General features: G+C 42.1%; 2 protein-coding genes across 3 annotated transcripts; both read left to right on the top strand.

Moving 5' to 3' along the window:
• Positions 1-1806: 1806 nt before the first annotated feature.
• atad5a (ATPase family AAA domain containing 5a) lies at positions 1807-13893 on the top strand. 2 transcript variants are annotated; one of them, XM_039611112.1, is made up of 22 exons: positions 1807-2163; positions 3310-3373; positions 3474-5296; positions 5395-5470; positions 5578-5727; positions 6432-6564; positions 6656-6916; positions 6995-7143; positions 7352-7502; positions 7694-8002; positions 8237-8333; positions 8460-8542; positions 8635-8771; positions 8858-9035; positions 9129-9281; positions 9375-9602; positions 9686-9750; positions 9855-10044; positions 10184-10317; positions 11736-12562; positions 12662-12820; positions 12974-13893. In XM_039611112.1, exons 2-22 carry the CDS (start codon positions 3323-3325, stop codon positions 13050-13052), a joined length of 5433 nt encoding a protein of 1810 aa, XP_039467046.1. In that variant the 5' UTR covers positions 1807-2163; positions 3310-3322; the 3' UTR covers positions 13053-13893. The 2 variants fall into 2 exon arrangements, with proteins under 2 accessions (XP_039467046.1, XP_031589852.1); XM_031733992.2 differs by having other exon boundaries at positions 7691-8002.
• Positions 13894-13999: 106 nt separating this feature from the next.
• Positions 14000-19969, top strand: adap2 (ArfGAP with dual PH domains 2). The gene is made up of 11 exons (XM_031734013.2): positions 14000-14426; positions 14898-15022; positions 15129-15220; positions 15462-15550; positions 15774-15886; positions 16969-17118; positions 17229-17312; positions 17413-17475; positions 17784-17861; positions 17953-18181; positions 19588-19969. Exons 1-11 carry the CDS (start codon positions 14339-14341, stop codon positions 19614-19616), a joined length of 1140 nt encoding a protein of 379 aa, XP_031589873.1. The 5' UTR covers positions 14000-14338; the 3' UTR covers positions 19617-19969.
• The last annotated feature ends 492 nt before the right edge of the window (positions 19970-20461 follow it).

Genomic DNA, 20461 nt, shown 5'->3' with positions numbered 1-20461 from the left:
ATGAAAAAAAAGATTCATCTTTTGGAAGTCAAACGTGGTGGTGGTAGTGTGATGGTCTGGCGCTTCTTTGCTGCACAAGGTAGAGGCTGCTTTGCAGTTTTTAGCAGAGACTTTTACATATCCTTTATTTATCCGGGTAAAAAGTGTCATTGACATAAAAAATGTCTATTTTATATAATATAATATTAAAGTGCAGAATCATAAACGTATCTTTATTTTATGTATAGCCCCTTCAAAAATCCTTTTTTTTTAAATTGCATTTATACAGCACTAAATCACAAGAGCAGTCACCTCAAGGCGCTTTTTATTTTAAGGCAGACCCTACAATAACACATACAGAGAGAACCCAAAAATCATATGACCCCTATTGGCAAGAACTGGCGACAGTGGAAAAAAACCCTCCCTTTTAACAGGAAGAAACCTCCGTCAGATCCAGGCTCAGGGAGGGGCGTCTGTCTGCTGCGACCGGTTGGGGTGAGAGAAGGAAGACAGGACAAAAAACATGCTGTAGAAGAGAGCCAGAGATATATATTTATACTTCCCCAGTCTATGTACTCTAACAGGCCAGTTGCCATTTCTTTAATGAGGAGGATGTGGACGTCCTGGAGAGGGAGGAACAGAGGGACAGAAAGTAACACAGGTCATTTACATGAAAGGGGGAAGATATCTAGGCCCCTTAAGTGTACCTCTATCTCCAACTTACAATGCTGTGATTGCGTCCATTCCCCAACTCTCTGAATAGTACTCATGGTCACTGATCAATGGTCATGACAGTTTAAATATAAACAATGATGAAACTGCCCATTGTTAGACATTGTTAGAAGTTTCATCTATTATGCAAATATACTGTTTAAAAGGTTGGGGAAAGCTGCAGTCAGCTGAGAGTGAAGAAGTCACTTGGATGAGTACTGAAATGTTTCTTCCACTGAAAAAGTCCAGGAAAACAGGATCAACTTCTAGGTTTGTAATTTTTGTTTATTCTCTTTAGTGACAGGGTTTTAAATCTGTGCTAATATTAGTGTTTTCTTGGAAAAACTTACTGACAGTGGAACAGTAGGCTGTGAAAGTCTGGGTGAATATAGTTATATAAATAAAGGAAGGAAACTTTGAAGTTAATTTGCCTTCTTTTGGTTGTATGGGTAGCAGGTTAGAGTGACGCTCAGTCGAGTCTGAAAAGACTGGATTAGCACCAAATATACCTAAGTGAACTGGTCTTTGTTCCTCGTGACTCAATCATTCTTTTCAGGTCATAGAATTGTTTTGTCTCTTCCTTATCCAGGTTAAATGAGCTTTGGTAACAGGGTTGTTGATATGTTTTTGGGGAAGAATAAAAACATTTATTATTCTTGATCTTTAACATATTGATGTGACGAAAAAATGGTGTAACAATATAAAAGACACAATTATAAAATGAATTGTAACTGTTTGACATGAAATGTGGTTATCAAGAAGTTGGGATAAAATTTTTAAAAAAACAGCTTCTTGATCTATTTTGTATTTTAAATATTTTGGAACCATTTTTTTTAACAACCAGCTTTAGCTTTTTCTCCCAATTTTTACACAAAAAATTATATTTTAATAGTTTTTACGTGGATGGATAGGAGATAAAATGTCCTGCAACTTAACTTACTTTATTTTGTGAAACGTGAAATGCTCACACTAGAGGGAGCTGTCGTTATTTTACCTCTCCGTTAAAGGTGACGCCACACGCCATCTTTGTTATGGGCGGACTAGGACAGCTGATGACGGAGGCGTTTTCTTCCCTGTGATTGGTGGACTCGCGCCATGCCAAAGGTCGCGTATATTTCGCGCTCTTGATTCACAACCGAACTGGCGCGCTATTGAAACAGCCGCAGTATGTGAAGAAATACGAACCTTTGGTTCGTTTTCGGAGCAGTTCGGAAAATATCCGTGTAACATTTTAGCACTTTGCCTTCTTATGTCCTTGTCTGACACGCCGGGAAATGTTTGGAGCACTTCTGGGATCTGTGGGAAGCTTTTAGACTAGCATCTAGCGAAGACAGCTAGCTTGTTGTTTTACAGTAACACATTTCTTTTGGCACCAAACAGACTCACACGATGATTTTATGTTTAGTTGTTTGTTCACTCAGTCGTAGACGTGAATGACAAACCTTTGCAGCAAGTTCCGGTTCGGCTTCGTCGGTGAGTGTTTTCTTTGTTTACGTGGTTTCTCTCTCTTGTGTCGCACAAAACTGGAAGTTCCTGGGCGCCATGTCAGGAAAAATATCATTTTACAGCTTAGTTGTTGTTTGCGAACATCATAAATAACACACACGTGAGCCTCGTGTTTATCAACCTTTTCATACTGACAGTGCTTCAGCAAAACTTCTACATGGCTGTCGTGACATTGACAAAAAGCGCTGACGGAACACCGCTTTAAAGAAAAGGAAAGGCTTTGTGTTATCACTTGTAAATACACTGTTCTCCTTTTTGTTAGTGTTAAAGTAATTATTAATATTTCTGAATGTAAATACCACATGCTTTTATCAAAGTGTCAAAACATAATTAACGCTCGTAATCCGTACAACAAAATCATCCAGAACATACCTGAATGCAAATGCATCATATAAAGTACAAATAATCTGCACATAGCTTTATTTTAATTGTTGATTTTCATTTTTCCCTTTTCTTTTCCCGTTATTATTTTTCCGGGTCCTTTTTTTCTTGCCACCAGAGTCGCCGCCTGGTTATTGTAGTGAATTTTTCCAATTCAGCGACTGATTGCAACTTGTGGTGACTAAAGATTGCCCACTCACGACCACTTTTGATTGCACAGGTTGTCTGGTAGGAGGCAACCTTTTTGCAGTCAGTCTGACTTTGACTGCCTGCCATTACTCGTTAAAGGTTTGCAAGTAGTTACATCAAATTTATAAACACTGACTTATTGTTGGTTATTGTAAATATTGGATATTTACAAAGTTTAACTTTGAGGACATCATTTGCAGTTAACAAAAGGTTCAAAGATCCCAATATATGTTAATGAAATACTCGGCAAAAAAAAGAATCAAAAAGTATTGTGATAATATCGTATTATGGAGTGTCTGGTGAGTCCCACCTGTAGCTTGTAGTTATTATTTTCTCTAACAATGGTAAAGTCACAGAGCAGGAGAGAAAACTCCTTGGCAGGAATCCGTATGAGGGAAAATTAGAAAATGTCAGGTGACAGGATGGCTGGATCTCTGAGAAAAGGAAAGCAGTAAAACTTTCACCTGAATCTCTGATGTGTCTTTGCTGATCTGTTCTTCTGCAGAGCTGTGTGTAACAGTGTTTTATTTATTTCTGCTTTAGGTCTCGTCAGATAATGGCTGGTGTTGTGGCTATGCCTTCTGTCATTGAGGAATTTGACAGCCAGGTGTGTTGTGATACTGATTTGAGCAGCGCATCAAATGCACCAACTATTTGGAACTGCCTTGCATTTTTATCTCTGATTAAATTTGTCTTTCTTTTTGCAGCCTTGCAAGAAATCTCGCAAAGATGGTGGCAGTCCTGTTGTCAAAACAATCACCAACTATTTCTCTCCTGTGCCTAAGCCTGTGGGGAAACCCTTCTCTCCTCCACGTTCCAACAACATCATGGACTACTTTAGCAAGAGGGCTCCATCCTGTAAAGAGAAATCCAGCTCACCAGAGCAAACTAAAGAAGCAGGGAGGCCTCACTCTGCAGAAAAACACACCAATCCGGAGACGGTGAAACAGCTGTCTCAGAAACGGGGTCACAAAACCAGCAAAGCTGCAAGGAAACTTGTGGGGGCTGAAGGTGTCAGTTCCACCGAGGAGTCAAGTTGCGTGACTGTACAAGAATCGCATGAAAGCAAAGACCAGGCTGTAGATGTAGTTAAAAGTTTTGGAGTCCTTGGCAGCGATACAGCAGCTCTACTGGCCCAGCTTAGTGCTGAGAGCTGCATTCTTGCAGAAACATCAGAGAGAAATGCCACTAAGATTATCACGGATGAGCAGGCTGAGAAAGCTGATCATCAGGAAGATGGTTCTAAATGTGTTGAACTTAAAACAGCACTAAACACTATTGAGTTGTCTCCAATTGTACCCTCAAAGTATGAAGCAAAACAGGTTAAAACCACACCACAAAATACCAGGAAGAGGCAGCAACAAGAGGCAAAGCAGTCAGAGCCAGAGGAGAAAGAAGCAGAAACTGAGAACTCTCTCCGTGATGTAAGCATGGAGGTCAATGTTGATGAGTCTTCTCAGTTGAACAGCAGCACAGTAAGAATCTCCTTTGAGGATTTTGTACGGAGTCAGAGTCAGGATGAGGCTGAAGAGGACAGAGAAGATGAAGAAGTAAAAGATGATGAACGTAAAATAACAAATGAGTCAAAGGAAACAAACTCAGGTGAGCTGGATATTTCCAAATCTGAAGAAAACATGGTTCCTGAGGAGTTGCCATCATTTCAGGTTTCACCCCGAACTGTCACCATCCAGGCTCAAGTGCACGTCTCACCAAAACAAGAACCAAGCAAAGCGGTGGGAAAGTTGGCTTCCATCTTCAACCGGAAAAAAGGCGGGCGTAGTCCTGCAGAGAGATTCTCACCTTCTCACGCTGAGGCTGGACACCAGCTTCCTTCTCTGACTACCAAACGGAAATCCAACGTGGTTCTCCAGGAGGAGGATCTAGAGCTGGCAGTGCTTGAGAGCGAATCCACTCCTAAGTGCAGTGAAGTCGAGAGGAAGCAGTTCATGGCCGCTTTCAAGCAGCCCACTGCAGACGGCTCCAAATCCAAGCCTGTCAAGAGCCAAAGCAAGCAGAAGCAACCAGGAGAGAAAAGTTTGGATGCTGCTGAAGCTGAAACTGAAAATCTGCTGACTGTTGAGCAAACATCTCAACCCTCTCAAGGAAAGAAAGCCACTAAGAAGAAACCAGGAAAAAAGGGGGGAAAGAAAGCTAAAGAGGGAGAGGAGACTGGGAGTGCGTCTCCTGCTGCTGCTGGTGCTGCTGCTGAGGAAGAAACGGCAAACATGACTGTTGAGGTCGAGGAGAAAAGGCCAGAGTCTCCCATCACCACATCTCCTTCCATGCCAGCTCTGAGAAGATCCAGACGGGAGGCTGTAGTGCAGAAAGCATCTGAAACAACCCCAACAAGTTCTCTCAGAAAAACCAGGAGACAAACTCAAACAGAGTCAAAGGACACTGATGTTACTGCTTTACTTCAGCCTGAGGACGGCCCTATAAAGATGTCCACCCCAAAGACCCGCAAGTCCAAATATGGCGTCTTTCAATCGGAGCTGATGTGCCCGCCTGACGATAAAGAGAGTCCAATCAGGTGACGCATGCTTTTTGTTTATTAATCTGCCACCCGATCTTATCCATTTTTACACATTTTAATTTTTATGTTAATGTTTGTTTTTCTTCTTTTTTTAGGATCAAATTTACGCGATCCAGTAGAAATGTTTCCACGTCTAAGGCTGAAGGCATAAACGCGTCTTTGCCTATTAAAGTAAGCATGGCATTTTTTATTTTGTGAACTTAGGGGAAAAAAATACTAAACCGTCATAATTGTGGTGTGAAGATAATTAAGCACTTGTTCTAATTCATCCTATTCAGACATCAAGTGAGTCTAAGAAGAGAGAACAGGCCAAGAAGTTAGTGCAAAAAGCCAAAGTGATTCAGCAGAATAAAAAAAGTGTGGAGGAAAAGAGCTCTCTGAGGCGCTCATCGCGAACTTCCATCAAGAGGAGCTACTGTGAAGATGAGGTAGAGTCAGTGGCAAGCGAGGAAGATGAAATGTGTGTTAAGATGAGGCTATGAGTGAGTGGTGTTGTGTGACTGTGTGAACAACAACTAAGGCAGACTGGTCTCAGATTAATGAGACTACAAAATCGAACGTAAATAATACACACATGTGTTAATACACACTAAACTACACACTTATTTCTCAGTCATGTTGTGGATGTTTACTCAATTTATCTTTAAAGGTCTTATGACATTATAAGACATTACTTGGAGAACATTTGCACGTCAGGTTTCGATGTCGATTGCAAGTTACTTTAAGATAATCTTTATTGCCACTGACAGGAACAATGGAAAATATTGTGACAGCATAAATGTAAAATTTAAACATTTATATACAGTATAGTGCAAAATTGAGTGCTCTAGTACAGATAAAGGTGGGGATGGATCGTTAGTTCTTCATTCAAGACACATTTGACCGTCGTAGAGGTTTCAGAGGGGTGGCTATTTCAGACCCATGCCATAACTTTCCACCTGAAACATAAATCCTCAGTCATTAGTCACCCTTAACCAAGCTGGATTTTTTTATGTTTTTCAAATTGATAAAAATCTGAACAGTTATCAGTCTTAATGCATCAGGCCTAAATATTACCTCGCCATCTCCCTCATGAGATACAACACCATAAAAAAGTCTCTGTGTGTTTTTGTTGTTTGTTTGTGTTTGTCAGGATTCTGTCATTTGCGTTGATGACCAGACTGCCTCTCCTCTCAAAGAACCTGAAAAGATGAAAACCCAGAAGCCTTTACGCAGTCTGAATGATGTTTTGGGCAAAGCCGCCCCACCTGGCAAAGCCTCTTCAGGTAGTTTTTATTGTTTCCTCTTAACTAAAACTGTGATTTATTGATTTATTTTGTAATATCTTCTAACAGATGTGTGTTTTCTTTGTTTAAGGCTCCAAAGTAGGCTCACATAGCCAAGACAAGACCGCTCGCAAGGTGTCAGCTGTGATCTCCATCTTTGATGACAGCAGCCGCGAGGGCTCGGAGAACTCGCAGGATGACGAGCAGTTCAGGGCGCGCAGAGAGTTCCTGAAGAGCGGTTTGCCCGAGTCCTTTAAAAAACAGATAGCCAAGACTGCTGCCACGAAGGAGGCGTACTCTGCCTCCTGTTCCTCCTTTCAACTAGTGACACACACCAGGCAACCACCAAACGGTAAGCATATTCATATTCAGTAGTCGAATATTACGCTGGAGTTTTAAGGCAAAGCCTAATTTCTGTGCATACCAACAGATTGCTCTCTCTGGAGTCTGCCATGGCCCGAGTCCTCATTACTGTGTCAGCTAAAAGAGCTTTGGAGCCAAACATCCAAACCTCTGCCAGCAGCCGGTGGCTCGCTTTGTGTGAAGACTGCACCAGCCTGTCGGAGCTTTTGTAAAAGGGTACGCTGTTTTAATAACCTGATACTCGACACCCATAACTTAATATCCAGCTTTAGCCCTCCCATCTAAAGGCACATGTATAATAACAATGTTATATTTTTAAAAAAAGGATAAGTGTATATAAAAATGCAAACTTAAAACCCCTTTTTTGGCTCTATTGTACTGGGATAAATAAAGAATGGACTTTAATAGTGTGTTTTGGTTCCAGGGTTCAGGCTGGAGACCTGAGATCTCTGAAAGTGTTCGTCAGCTTCTAGTTGGGGAGTTCAGCACCAGCAACCCTCAGTTCCCTGCACAGATGTTCATCGCTCGCTTCCTGAAGAAACGTGCTGACCATCAGAAGCAGTTTACACACTCAGGTCAGTGTCTAATAAGCAGATAAGTGCAAGGATATGTGTTAAACTGCAGTGGCTGTGTATTTTAGGGCTTAATGACAGTCTGCTTAGTCCTTATGACTGTATTCAATGTTCGCCTTGTTTGAGTGAAAAGGGGACACAAGTGCTTGTCCTTAATTATATTGACCAAATACTGATTTTTACTTTCTCAGAAGAAGAGGCTGCGACCAGAGAGGCAGATGAACCAGCGGGAGGGAAGAGGAAAAGAACGAGTGATGAGGGAGAAAATACGGCAAAGGTGGCTAAAAAGCGGCGATCCAACCATTCAGAGAAGAGCGTCTCCACAGCAGAGCCAGCGAAGCGGGGAGGCCGTACGAGACGATCTCAGAGATCCAAGCGAGGAGAGGAGAAAGAGGCGACAGAGAAAACCAAGCCTCTGCTCCATCCTGCTCCCATCTCACCTGAAGAGGACAGCGTGTGCATCGTAGAGGACTTGCTTTCAGGAGAGGACACTGGGAAAAAAGGTGTGGTAGCTTTTCTGTGTGTGTTCTGAATCACTGCTGTGACCTTAAAGGAGTCTGTAGCTCTTCTCAATATATATCAGTATTTATCAGCTTTTGAGATGAAGTTTGTTTTACAGCCTGTTCTCTGCTGCCCCCAACTGGCCAAAAAAAAGAAAAACTAATTACAAATATAAATCCTCAGATTATCATCTGAAACTCAGCCTGGTGTATTTTTTGTTTTGTTTTTTCCTACAGATGTGGTGAAGGAGGACGTGCTCTGGACTGACAAGTATCTACCGCAACACTCCAGTGACATCATAGGCAATACAGCCTCAGTGAGGAGGCTGCACAGGTGAGGAAATGCAGATGTAGATGACTCGTTTTTATAATGCTGTGCCTCTCATTTAAAAAACACAAACAAACAAATCTGCAGTGTATGAAGATCAAATACTGACTCTATATATTGTTTTTCGGGTAGCTGGCTGAAGGAATGGAAACTCCGTGCAGACAGAGAAGAAAGAAAAAAGCAGAAGGACAAGAAAAAAGAGGACGGCAGCTATGGTGAGAGATAAGAACGCTTTAAAAAAAAAAACTTAACTACTCCTGTGAGCTGCATGTGTTATAACTGTATGGATTCTTTTTTTAATCCCCAGACTCAGACTGGGATGGTGGAGAGGACGAGTCCCAGGATGGAGAGGACATGTTGTGTAACACAGTGCTGATCACAGGACCCACTGGAGTAGGAAAGACTGCTGCAGTGTATGCTTGTGCCCAGGAGCTGGGCTTCAAGGTACAGACGTGTCACGTGACTCTCTGATACAATGCGTTTGCTCGATGGATACCTGGATAACTTAAGTTCCTAAATTCTCTCTTCAGGTGTTTGAGGTGAATGCTTCATCGCAGCGAAGTGGTCGTCTTATTCTGTCCCAGCTGAAAGAAGCCACTCAGTCACATCAGGTGGATAGTCAGGGGGTCAATGCCCACAAACCCACATACTTCAACAGCTATGGCACGAGCAGCAGCACCGGCTCTCTCAGGCCTGGATCTTCTCCAAGTATGTGAAAATATCACTCTCTGTGCAGAATGTAAAATTTAAAAAACAATCTGCATGAGAATATTACAAGATGACTCTCTGATCGTCTTTCAGGAAAGGTGAACTCCCCTCGCAGGGTGGTTTCCTCCCCCAGGAAACCGCAGTCACCCAGAGGTGCTAAAAAAGGAAGCCTGACTCCAGTTTCTTTAGCTAAATTCTTTAAAACGGCGGCGTCCAGCACCAAGGAGCCACAAAACACTACAAAAGGTAAGCAGACGGGTAAATTTTAATCTTCTTTGGTAATAAAACCTGCATGAAGGGTTTTAATTGGGGACTTTATTCTTTCATTTCTTCTTCCAGCTGCTTCCAAGAAAGTTGGGAAAGCAAATGAGGCTGTCCTTCCTGTGAAGTCACCACCAGCTCCCAGCCCCAAAGAAAAGGGCAGCGAGGAACAGAGCAAGAAGACGGCAACGTCGCTCATCCTGTTTGAAGAAGTGGATGTTATATTTGACGAGGACTCTGGATTTCTAGCTGCCATCAAGACGTTCATGATGACGACTAAGAGGCCAGTTGTCCTCACGACCAGCGGTTAGTCTTTCAGTGTGGCCTGTGCTAATGGTGTGTTTATCTACTGTTTGCATGTTGAGTTTAAATGATGTTTGTTTTTGTAGATCCTGCTTTCAGCAGCATGTTCGATGGAACCTTTGAAGAAATTCATTTCAAGGCCCCATCGCTGGTGAGTGGAGGGTGGTTCGGCCTGATTGTGTCGGCTCTGATGGAGTCGTTCAGCCCAGCATTCATGTTTGGTTTTTTTGCTTGTTTGTTTTTTTCCTGCTACAGTTGAACGTGAGCAGTTACCTGCAGCTGCTTTGTTTGGCTGAGGACATGAGGACGGACCCCGCGGACATCCAGTCTCTGCTCAGACTCAATGGCTGCGACATCAGGCAGAGTTTGCTGCAGCTGCAGTTCTGGACTCGCAGTGCAGGCGGCCGCCACGGGGCAAGGCCCTTAGTGCCTACGGGCAAAAATGGTAAGAAGATGAGCGGGGAGAGTTTGAGCTTTTAATACCTTTTGTTTTTGCTTAATAAAATAATATTTATATTACTCTGTATTCTTTTTCTGTAGCTGTGACTCGCTCTAAAAGTGTTTTCTCCTCCTTATTTTATTAGAAACTGAAGTAAAGCCAGAACCTGAAGAGGCAGCAGACAAATCCACCCTGCCTCCCTGTGACACTGGCTGCACTGAGAGCAAGCTGGGCCTGCTGAATAATGGACAAGAGAGAGACGTTTTGGAGCTGCTCAAGGTAAATTATTTATTTACCACGCAGAGTGCATAACAGGCAGTCACGTCTATTAATGGATCATGCCTCTGGTACTCAGGCAACAATTCCTATCACTTGAAAGGCACCCAAAGTTTACTCACCATACCTTCAGGCTGCTCATTCTTTCAAGTTAATTTTAGATGTATGGAAATACACTATCAAATAAAAGCACATTAACTGTGGACATTAGTTTGTAACTAAAGTGTGAAGCAGAACAGAAATTTCAGACTTTTAGTTGTATTTTCATGCATTTTATAGCTTTTCCTGCTGATAAAGAGCTCCCTGTGGCCAATCGTCCTGCATTAAAGTAATGAGATAATAGATTTCTATGAGTTTACACATTTACTTCTTAAAATTTAAGCCCAAAGAGTCGCAGTGACAGATTTCTTTCTGTTGAAAATGCAGATTACGCAGGGATTAAATATGTAGTTAAACCTCAGTTTAACTACATATCAGGGCATATCAAGGCCGTCTGACTCATAATAAGATCAAACTTTGATCTTACTCAAATGAGTTTGACACCCCTGATCTGTAGTGTGGACTTATAATCTCATACAGGTAATTTGGCTGCAGTGACAAAGACAAACAGAAACATGAAATAACTAGTAGTAGGTTGGACATCGTTCTGTGATCTAACATTAAATTACACCAAAGGAATCTCTGTTTCCAGTTGGGAAAAATGTTTTTGTGAAATCAAGGAGTGGACGATATAGGAAGAAACGCTGACTGTCGTATCGATGCTTGCAGGAAGCTGCAGTTAAAAGTGTCAGTAAAAAATTCTTCATCCTTCTTTTCCAATAAGCTGCTCTCAGTGATGACACATTTCCTAAGTAGCATACCATTATAACTCTTCAGGAGATGCACAGTATTTTCGCGTAATAAAACAGAAAAATATATTTCTACCTCACATGTTGTATCTTCTAATCAGCTACCACATAACCACATCAATAATTTCCATCCCCTGTTTGCTCTTCCTCTCATATGAAGTGGCGAAAGTGAGAGCACCTTGCAACGCTTGAAGTCCTTTGTTTACATTTGGGTCACACATCACCAGCTCCTCGTATCGCCTCCTTCAAGCTTGGATATATTTGACGGCATATTGTTGTTGTTATATGACAGATATGATGCACCGCAGCCTGAGTGAAATCATCAATCGTGACAATAAAGAGAATGATGTGCTGTGTTTAAGGCATGAAAATTTTATTTTGAAGAGTAGTTTTGGACCCCTATATGGCCCCACACTTTGAATAATGTCTGGCTTTAACGGGAGGAAAAAGCAGACACAGTTTGTTGGTTTGAAAGTTCAAATGCTGTTATGGTCCTGCAGGACTCGCACAGCACTTTGAGCTGAGCTGGAGTTAAGCGTGTCCAGTATGACTGAGTGTGTGTTGTTTCTGCAGAGCCGCAGTCTGGTGGAGGAGCCGGGTTGTTGGGAGCTGCTGACGGACTGCAAACAACGAGGAGTCGACTTGCTCTACTCGAACATGGAGATCCTTTTACCTCTGCCGCTCACACATCTGACTACCTCTACCCGCAACCCAGAGCAGTGCGCTTCTATATCACAAGACCAGCCTTCTGCCAGTCCGAAAGAGCAACCGTCATCCACGCTGCTATCGACAGAGTCAGCTGATTGCTCAGACAGCAGCAGTCCAGTCAAAATGTCCAACAGAATGAGGAAGAACAAGAGGAGACACTATCTACCTGACCAAGCTGGAGTTGACTCTGACTCAGACTCAGAAGATAGATTTCTTTCTCTCTGCAAGCCTCAGAACGCTCCTCAGGCCAAAGAGGAATTCAAAGCTTCAGAAAGGGCTAAAAGGAAGCCGCTGACTCCTGAGGAGCGCTTAAAAAGCCTCCCAGTCTCACAGTGTCTGGAATCAATAGCAGACTTCTTAGACAGCATGTCCTACATGGACTCGTTGCTCGACAGGGCCAACAGTCACAGAGGACTGTCACCTGTAAGTGTGGTCATAAAAGATGGGATGACAGACGAGTCGAGTGTGGAGATCGACAGAGGGAGCTCGATGACAGCAGCTGGCCTGGAAATCCAGGCGGCGGTTGAGGCTCTGAGCTTCCACAAGTGTCGGGTATCGGCAGAGGAGGCTTGGGAGAAAACACGACAGCTGGAAGTGGAGCTGGCCAAAGAGGTTGCAGCAGAGCTCAGCCTCCCCGTGGCTGCTCATCAGGAATGTTTCAGCTTCACACAGGACGGGTCCTCCCAGCCACAGTGAGTTTGGACACTGAGAAAATGCCACATTGCCCAACAAACAAGTAAAAGTAACTGTAATGGTTTTAGCTGACGTTGATGTCTGCTGTTGCTTTCCAGGTTGGTCGAGCAGAGGAGAGAAGTGATGGAGAGTCTGATGCTGAAAGGAGTGTTTGGTACTCTTGGCAACAGTCCAGCAGCTGCTCTGGACTATTTACCGATCATGCGCTGCATCTGCAGATCCGAGCAGCTTAAGGAGCAAGGCAAAGTTAAGCGAAGGTGAGGAAAGAATTGCTGCTCCTTCAGCCGGTCAGCGGCGTCACATTTGAATACGAGGCTACAAATAAATAATATAAAACGTGGTGCATGAATGCAAGTCATTTATATGAATCCACAGAAAATGCTGAGCTGTTTATTTTCCCCCTCCTCCAGGTTTCTGCACTACCTCGACGCGATCCACTTGGGTCTCGAAAAAAGGACTCTACAGCTCCTCGCTGAAGATTTCCCCTAAAACAACAAAGACGATCAGACTGGACTCCACAGTCACACATAGGCCTTCAATAAATACTCTGTGGCTCTCAGAAGGACTGGTGTATAGATCTAAATAAATAAGTCTGTGTCATCCTCTGAGATGGTGACAGAGCACACGGTCAGAGGCGTGTGAGCACAAAGGACCGCTTCCACATTCATACCAACATAGAGGCGACTGAATAGTAAAGATTTAATCTGAGCTAAAGGACGGACAACTAACTAACCTCACTTGTGTCATCTTTTGGTGCTCTAAAAACTAAAATTTTATGATTTAGTCATCTTTGTATTTTTGTACAGTAGTGCTCTATAGGGATGCTTATTGGTGCTTTTTATTTCGCAAAGTGCTGTTTTTATGAAGTAGAATTTTTATTTTTTTTTTCCCCCCTCCTCCTCCTTCTTCTTACTAAGCCCCTGGGGTCCATCGTGTGTGGGTGTGTGCAAAATATAATTTGTAAGTTAAATCAAAGTGCACATGCATGTCTGGCAGCTTCAGATGTCCACAGCCAGCACATCTTTCTGCACAATAACTTACAATTACAGGAATTTTTAAAAAAAACGACTTCATGGGCTCCATGCTTTACATCACTTGTAAGAGATTAACATGTAAAATAAAATTTGCTTCTGTATTTGTGTAAATTGTCACTGATTTATTTGTTTTATTATTTTTTTGGTTCATACAGTTAAAGACGTGCAGCTCTTGATCCAAAGCTTACTGTGACATCATCAGTCATTTTACTGTCTTTAATGCTTTAAATATGGACACTTTTTTCACCATAGTGAGGTTTTCCTTGCACAGCAATAAACGTTTGTCACCCAAGCCAGCCTAAAGGTGTCATAAATCTGCTAAATTTAGCACCAGACTTCCGTGTAAATTAGCAGCGCGCTGATGTGCTGGCATCTGCGCGGCGGGCAGACCGGTTTGTGGTTCGTTTCCTCTTCACCTCCATCACAGAGAGCAGCAGGGGTGCTCTGTGCACAAAGGTGCATTGTTTATTTAAAAAAAAAAAAAAAAAAAAAAAAAATCAAAGGGAGCACCCTCTGTGACAAACTCGCAGCTGGACGCGCTCCAGGGCGAGGAGGAGGGAGGAGGTCCGCGTCCGCTTCGTGTTGAGACATCCAAAACTCTTCTGTCACAAGTTCCACTTTTCTTTCTTTTTAAAATTTTTTCTTAGTCGCCTTTTGTTTGTCAAACCATGTGACCGCCACGCTCAAGTTCAACCGCGGGATCCGTCAGCGTATGAACAGAGAGCCTGACTGTGCAGAGAAATGGCAAACCGTGAGCGGAACAAAAAGATTTTACTGGAACTGGTGAAACAGCCAGACAACAGCCGGTGCGCTGACTGCGGCGAGCCCGGTAAGCAAATATATAAACGTTGGTACGTTTGTTATCGAAATAAAGTGAGGCGCGGATCCGAATTTGATGTGCGGGTACTACTCAAAGGCCTCGAGATATTCAGATTTATTGATTTATTTTGATGCAGTTTAACCGCTTTGTTAATGTTATTTATAAGGCTTTGAAAAGTCTGTTGCTCTGCATGGACGCGTGCACCCTGAAGCATGTCCGTCACGACTAAAGCTTGGTCATGGGCTGACACTGAGGGGCTGAAAAGGGTTTCCTGTTTTTGAACTGGAAAACTTAATACTTAAAAACTCAAAAAGTCACTTTCCCGGGCATAGATGAAGCCTAATTGTGAACTAAACATTTATAGATTTCAGTGGAAATCTTAAATGATTGATTAGATTTGTAAAATGTTCTTAACCTGCTAATAGAGTGGGAGGAAAAAGTATTTATCTGAGTCATGCCTCTTCTTCTCACGTTTCCCAGAACCGGACTGGGCCTCCTACAAGTTGGGAATTTTTGTGTGTCTGAACTGCTCCGGGATCCACCGCAGCCTGTCCAGCCATGTCAAATCTATCAGGCTGGACTTCTGGGAGGATAAGCTGGTGGAGGTGATCACTGTTTTATCAGTCACCCACCTCTATTTTTGCTGTATCAGACTGTGTCTGTGTGTAATCCTAATGTGTGTGTGTGTGATTTTATTCTGGGGGATGGAAGTTCATGAAATCCAATGGCAATGCCAGGGCCCAGGCTCAATATGAGAAAGCCGTTCCACCGTACTACTATCGACCCCAGCGGGAAGACTGCAAGTAGGTCTTTTCCAGGATGATGATATTTACCAGCCTCTGTCACCATGACAGAATCATTTATGTGTAACACCAGACTGCTGACAAGGCAGAGCCACAAAGTAGAGAAGTGAGAGCTTCTGGCTGTAGAAGTGAAATATAGATGAATTTCTGCTGCTAAATCAAGCTTCAGTTATTCAGGTTTTTATAAGAACACATTGCTATTGAACTGTGAATGCTTTCATATTTTTACTTTGATCCACAGTATCCTCAGGGAGCAGTGGATCCGAGCTAAATACGAGAGGAAGGAGTTCACAGGAGAGACCAAGTATCCACCACTGCCATATACCACAGGTGACTTTTTTAACAATTTATTTATAAACTCTTTGGGGCTTACATTCTTGTCAGCATTCTTCTTTGCATGTAGAACTGTTCCAGAAAAACCCGTTCTTTGCACAATGAACCATCCAGGAAGTGAAATCTAGCCACTGTCGCTTTGAGCAACCAGAAGATTTCCTTTTTAAGTGAAACTTTTATCTTTTTTTATGCCCTTGTGACTCTTTTGGATTCATACTAGGGTTCTATGAAGGAATACTGTTGAAGAAAGGCAAAGACAACACACAGTTTCTGAAGAGAAAGTTCGTGCTGTCTGAGAGAGAATTCACCCTGAGCTACTACAACAAAGAAGATGTGAGTTCCCTGCAGCTTTGATATGGTTACACCACCTGTTAGAACATGAATCACAGAGAGCGATGACCCTTAAATACTGCAAGATGTGTAGTTATTACGGCGTAATCATTGCTTAGGTTTAACAGTATTGGATTACGTCCCATAATGGAAGACATTTTATCTTGTATCTAAGCTCTTTGTTTATCTTTTGCACAGACAGCTTCAAATGTTTCTTCAAAGATCTATTGTAGAAAAGCCACCTTAGAATCAATCAATCAGTTTCCTATAGCTTCACATACACCAGCAACTATAAAGGCACACAGTCAACGTTTACTGGAGGAAATTCAGCTAATTTGGTTTTAGTTTTACCGCTAAAGGTCAAACAAGGAGATTTTTGGTACTCGTCCACAGATGCTTATCAGATTATCAGATTATTACCATCATCAGCCATCTGCCATGGCCAGCTGAGGTGAAAGGAGGGAAATGGGATAAAAGACACACTTCAGGGTAGTAATTGGTTCACAACAAGATAACGGCAGCAATAATAAAAAGTTGTGCACATGTGAGATGTCCCTTACACATTACTGGGCCATAACTATATTATTTGCATCTGCACTGAATCCATGTGGAGCCTACGACATTAGCCTATTCAACTGGTCAACGCCACAGATAAACCTGAGCAGCTGTGATAATGGCGACATGCAGTTACATTTCTGGAGAGGAGCATGTCCGGTTAAGGCGTAGAGTTTCAGAAGACTTTTATAAGTCACATAAACGTAAAAGAAAGTTAAAAAGAACTAGAGGAAAAGTGAGAAGATCACTAAAGTAATTTGGATTCATCCTCTGGGCATCATGAATGTCTGTGCTCCAACTGATGCTGGGCAGTTTCGATCTAAGTGACTTTGAGCCAGTTTTTCCAGCAACAACAGCTGTATAAACTGGATGCCTTCCTGTTATGCCTCCTTCTGGGCTTCAACCAAGGATCCTTCACTTTTTATGCGCCTGTGGTAACCACCACTTGCAGCCAACATGGCTCAGACAAGTGTAAAAACAGCAGGACGAAGCCTCCAAATCTGAACTGCACTTGTGTGTATTTGTTACAGGAGTCCAAAGGCCCCAAAGCTGTAATATCCATCAAGGACCTGAACGCCACCTTTCAGCCAGAGAAGATCGGTCATCCTAACGGACTGCAGATCACCTACCAAGACGGGGATCACACCAGGAACCTCTACGTGTATCATGAGCGTTCTGAAGTCAGTCGACATGATCGTCTATAGCATCAATATTAACACCTGACAGGTCTCATATACTTGTTTTGTGGTTCTAATAGAAGCTCAAAGTTTTTGTTTTTGCTTTACTTCAGGAAATAGTCACATGGTACAACGCGATTCGAGCCGCTCGCTATGTGTACCTGAAGACGGCCTACCCGACAGGAAGCGATGAAGAAGTAAGTGTCAGACTATTTCATTTTGAGCCAGCTGTTTTTAGTAGTTTTTAGCTTGTAGATTTTAGTATTTGACATGTTTACTGTCTTGTGTCTTCATCAGCTATTACCAATGATAACAAGAAACTACCTCAAAGAGGGTTACATGGAAAAGACGGGGCCTATGGTAAGCTCACTGAAGTCACTCGAGCATCATTTGCACCCCTATATTATTTCTCTTCTACTTTGATTTCTACTCACACTCACCAGCAAAGTTGTTTGTGACTATATTATGTGTGATCAGTACATCTGAATGTGTTTCTGTTCCTCTTTTAGACTCTGACTCACACATGTGCGTGCAGCTCGAACCTTTTTTCTTTTTTAAGAATCAGTTTCTGCGATAGGAGGTTTTGAGGAAATGAAGTCTGATGAGCACATTTTTCAAATGCACATTTTATTTTTTGAATCAAGCGTTTTCTTTTATTTTGTACGCAGCAAACCGAGTCATTCAAAAGGAGGTGGTTCATTTTAGACTCTCAAAACAGGAAGTTGCTCTACTTCAAAGGCCATCTGGTGAGGACACTACCTCTTTTTTCAGTCTCACTCGAAACCCCACAATCTACACCTATGAAGTATGTGAGTCACGTGCTTTTTCTTGTTGTAGGATGCAGAGGAGCTAGGGGCCATTTTTATCGGCACAGAGAGCAAAGGTTACTCGGTTAAGGAGTGGGTCCCGCTGAACGCCAGGGGAAACAAGTGGAAGTGCGGATTGATGCTGGAAACGCCAGAGCGACAGTTCGTCTTCATGTGCGAGCAGGAGAGGGACCAGAGGGAGTGGCTGGAAGTGCTCAGGAAGGTTTTGTCCAGACCCATGTCACCCCAGGATTATACTAGTAAGCAAGACTTCAGTGTGCTTTAAATATGCTGGTGCCCAATTTTCCATATTATTTTTCTTTGTATTCAGAGGAAAACTTGAACTCCGATTACTAAATACCGTACATAGCCAGTATTTAATCCTCCGCAAGCACAACCCATAGCCATCACCCCATTTTCCAGAAAAGTTTGGACACTGTGGAAATTATCAGTAAGAGCAGAATGACACATTTTGCACACATTTAAAATCTTATCTCTTATCTACGATGTTGAAACTTGGAAAATGTGTTGGGTTTTGCTCATTTTGAATTTAATGGCAGGAGCACATTTCAAAAAAGTTGGGAGAGGGGGATTAAATGACTGGAAAAGTTGTGTAATGCTGTAAAACAAACATCTGATGGAGAGTGATGACAGTAAATAATTTAAAAGACTATTTATTGTCTATTTAATGTTGCTAGCACATGGACTTGCCGGGATGACGTTTTGTTTGATAAGTGTTGCTAACTACTGACCGAGCTGCTGTGACACTTAAAAAAGTGCAACACAAACTGGAAACGGAGAACTTTCACCTTCAAAGTAAAATTCCAGCTTTACTGCTGCAACCAATTATATTACAGAGGTGCAACTTTTACTCTGAAGGTTAAGGGTCTCCGTTCAAAAGCTTGCATCTCTGATAGTATGGAGGTACATCAGTGTCCATGGAATTGGTAGCTTGTGCATTTGGAAAGGCAGCCTCAATTCTGAAAATAGATACAGGTTTTAGAGCAGGGGTGGGGGAACCCCAGGCCTAAATGGCGAGTGTCCTGCAGGCTTTAGATATCACCCTGGGTCAACACACCTAACCACCCTTGAGGCCTGGAGTTCCCCTACCCCTGTTTTAGTGCAACACGTGCTCCCATCCAGTATGCTAAACCGCATACTGCTCAGTTTAAAGATGTATTGTATATTGTGCTCTACTGTGAATAAAAAAGGAGTTGAAGTTGATATTTCTAAATCATTTAAATTTGTTTTTATTTATATTTCACACAGCAAACTCCCATCCACGTTTTTAACTGGGGTGTTATTTGGTTTCAATGAAGGAACCTTGACATGTATTTACTTAAGATATAGTGTGCAGCAGCAGCAAGACATGTGCTGTCTGTCTGAGAAGAGACAGAGAGAGAAAAAAAAGCATCTTGTGTTAACACAGTTTTATATTTTTGGGCTTGTTTAGCACATTCAGATATGGTGTTGGAACATTTTAAGGTAATATTTTAAGCCCTTAGTTGGCATGTTTATCCTCTAAATGTAGCTCGTTACAGTGCAAACGCAAAGTGCCTCAAGCAATCTGGCCTTCCTGCTACAGCTTTAATATACATATATAATCATTTATAGAAAGCTGATCTGTTAGTGTGTTAAGCTCTAATGATGTTCTTTCTCATTCCAGCCGAAGCCGTCATGAAGTATAAGCGATGATCGATGAAACTACGAGCGAGAGAACAGAGACCTGCTGTCGGCTGCACTGACTCTCAGTACTGACTGATTCATGCTGTACAGAGGACATCAGTACGCTCACTTCAACTGACACTGTTTCTAATGCTAAAATAAGGCCTCACATGTGTTTATCATTATATATAAAATGCATTCTGATGATAAACACCTGATCAGCATTGATATATCACTGGGTACACCCATGCTGTATATGAATGTATTTCTAAATTTTAATAAATTTATTTTGGATATTTAATGAGTGGATACATTTATATTTGGAGTGAAGATGCTACATGACACTATGGCCACAAAATAAATGTCTTTTTTTTGAATGGTGACTTTTTTGCAAGGTTTTTTTTCCATGTACAGACAAATTGCAAACACTTATTAGAAATAGTGCTGATCAATCAAGATTATGTCACAATATCACAGCTTTTTAAATCAATGCCATTTTGGTGTTTGGTCTTTTTTGTTCCTCAATTATTTACGCTTTTTTTTTTTTTTTTTTTTTTTTGAAAAGCTGAAAATTTTCTCATGCTGCCTTTAGGGGTCGCCAAAGCGGACCATCTGCACACCAACTATGTGCATGTCTTCCTTCACTACATCCATCCAATGAAAATTTGAACATCTTCAGCTCGAAAAAAAATAACGTTTATAAAACATTATTCGACTTGATGCTTCCATAAACACAACAAACATACAGAAAATAAAATTAGAAATCAAACCGAATCCATGAATTTAACCTGGTAAAGGCCCGTATCTGTATGGATTCTGTTCAGGTTTTCCGGCTTCCCCCCACAGTCCAGAGCCATGCATGTTATATTTACTGG

This window comes from Oreochromis aureus, linkage group 4 (assembly GCF_013358895.1).
Source record: "Oreochromis aureus strain Israel breed Guangdong linkage group 4, ZZ_aureus, whole genome shotgun sequence".
Taxonomy (NCBI): Eukaryota; Metazoa; Chordata; class Actinopteri; order Cichliformes; family Cichlidae; genus Oreochromis; species Oreochromis aureus.
The sequence above is the reverse complement of the archived record's forward strand: the minus strand, read 5'-3'. Positions and strand labels throughout refer to the sequence as shown.

Coding starts and splice junctions, on each gene's coding strand:
- adap2 (XM_031734013.2), top strand. CDS start 14,339: ATGGCAAACCGTGAGCGGAACAAAAAGATTTTACTGGAACTGGTGAAA. Junction 14,427..14,897: donor CGCTGACTGCGGCGAGCCCG/GTAAGCAAATAT, acceptor CACGTTTCCCAG/AACCGGACTGGGCCTCCTAC. Junction 15,023..15,128: donor GGGAGGATAAGCTGGTGGAG/GTGATCACTGTT, acceptor GGGGGATGGAAG/TTCATGAAATCCAATGGCAA.
- atad5a (XM_031733992.2), top strand. CDS start 3,323: ATGGCTGGTGTTGTGGCTATGCCTTCTGTCATTGAGGAATTTGACAGC. Junction 5,471..5,577: donor ACGCGTCTTTGCCTATTAAA/GTAAGCATGGCA, acceptor CATCCTATTCAG/ACATCAAGTGAGTCTAAGAA. Junction 10,045..10,183: donor AGTGCCTACGGGCAAAAATG/GTAAGAAGATGA, acceptor TTATTTTATTAG/AAACTGAAGTAAAGCCAGAA.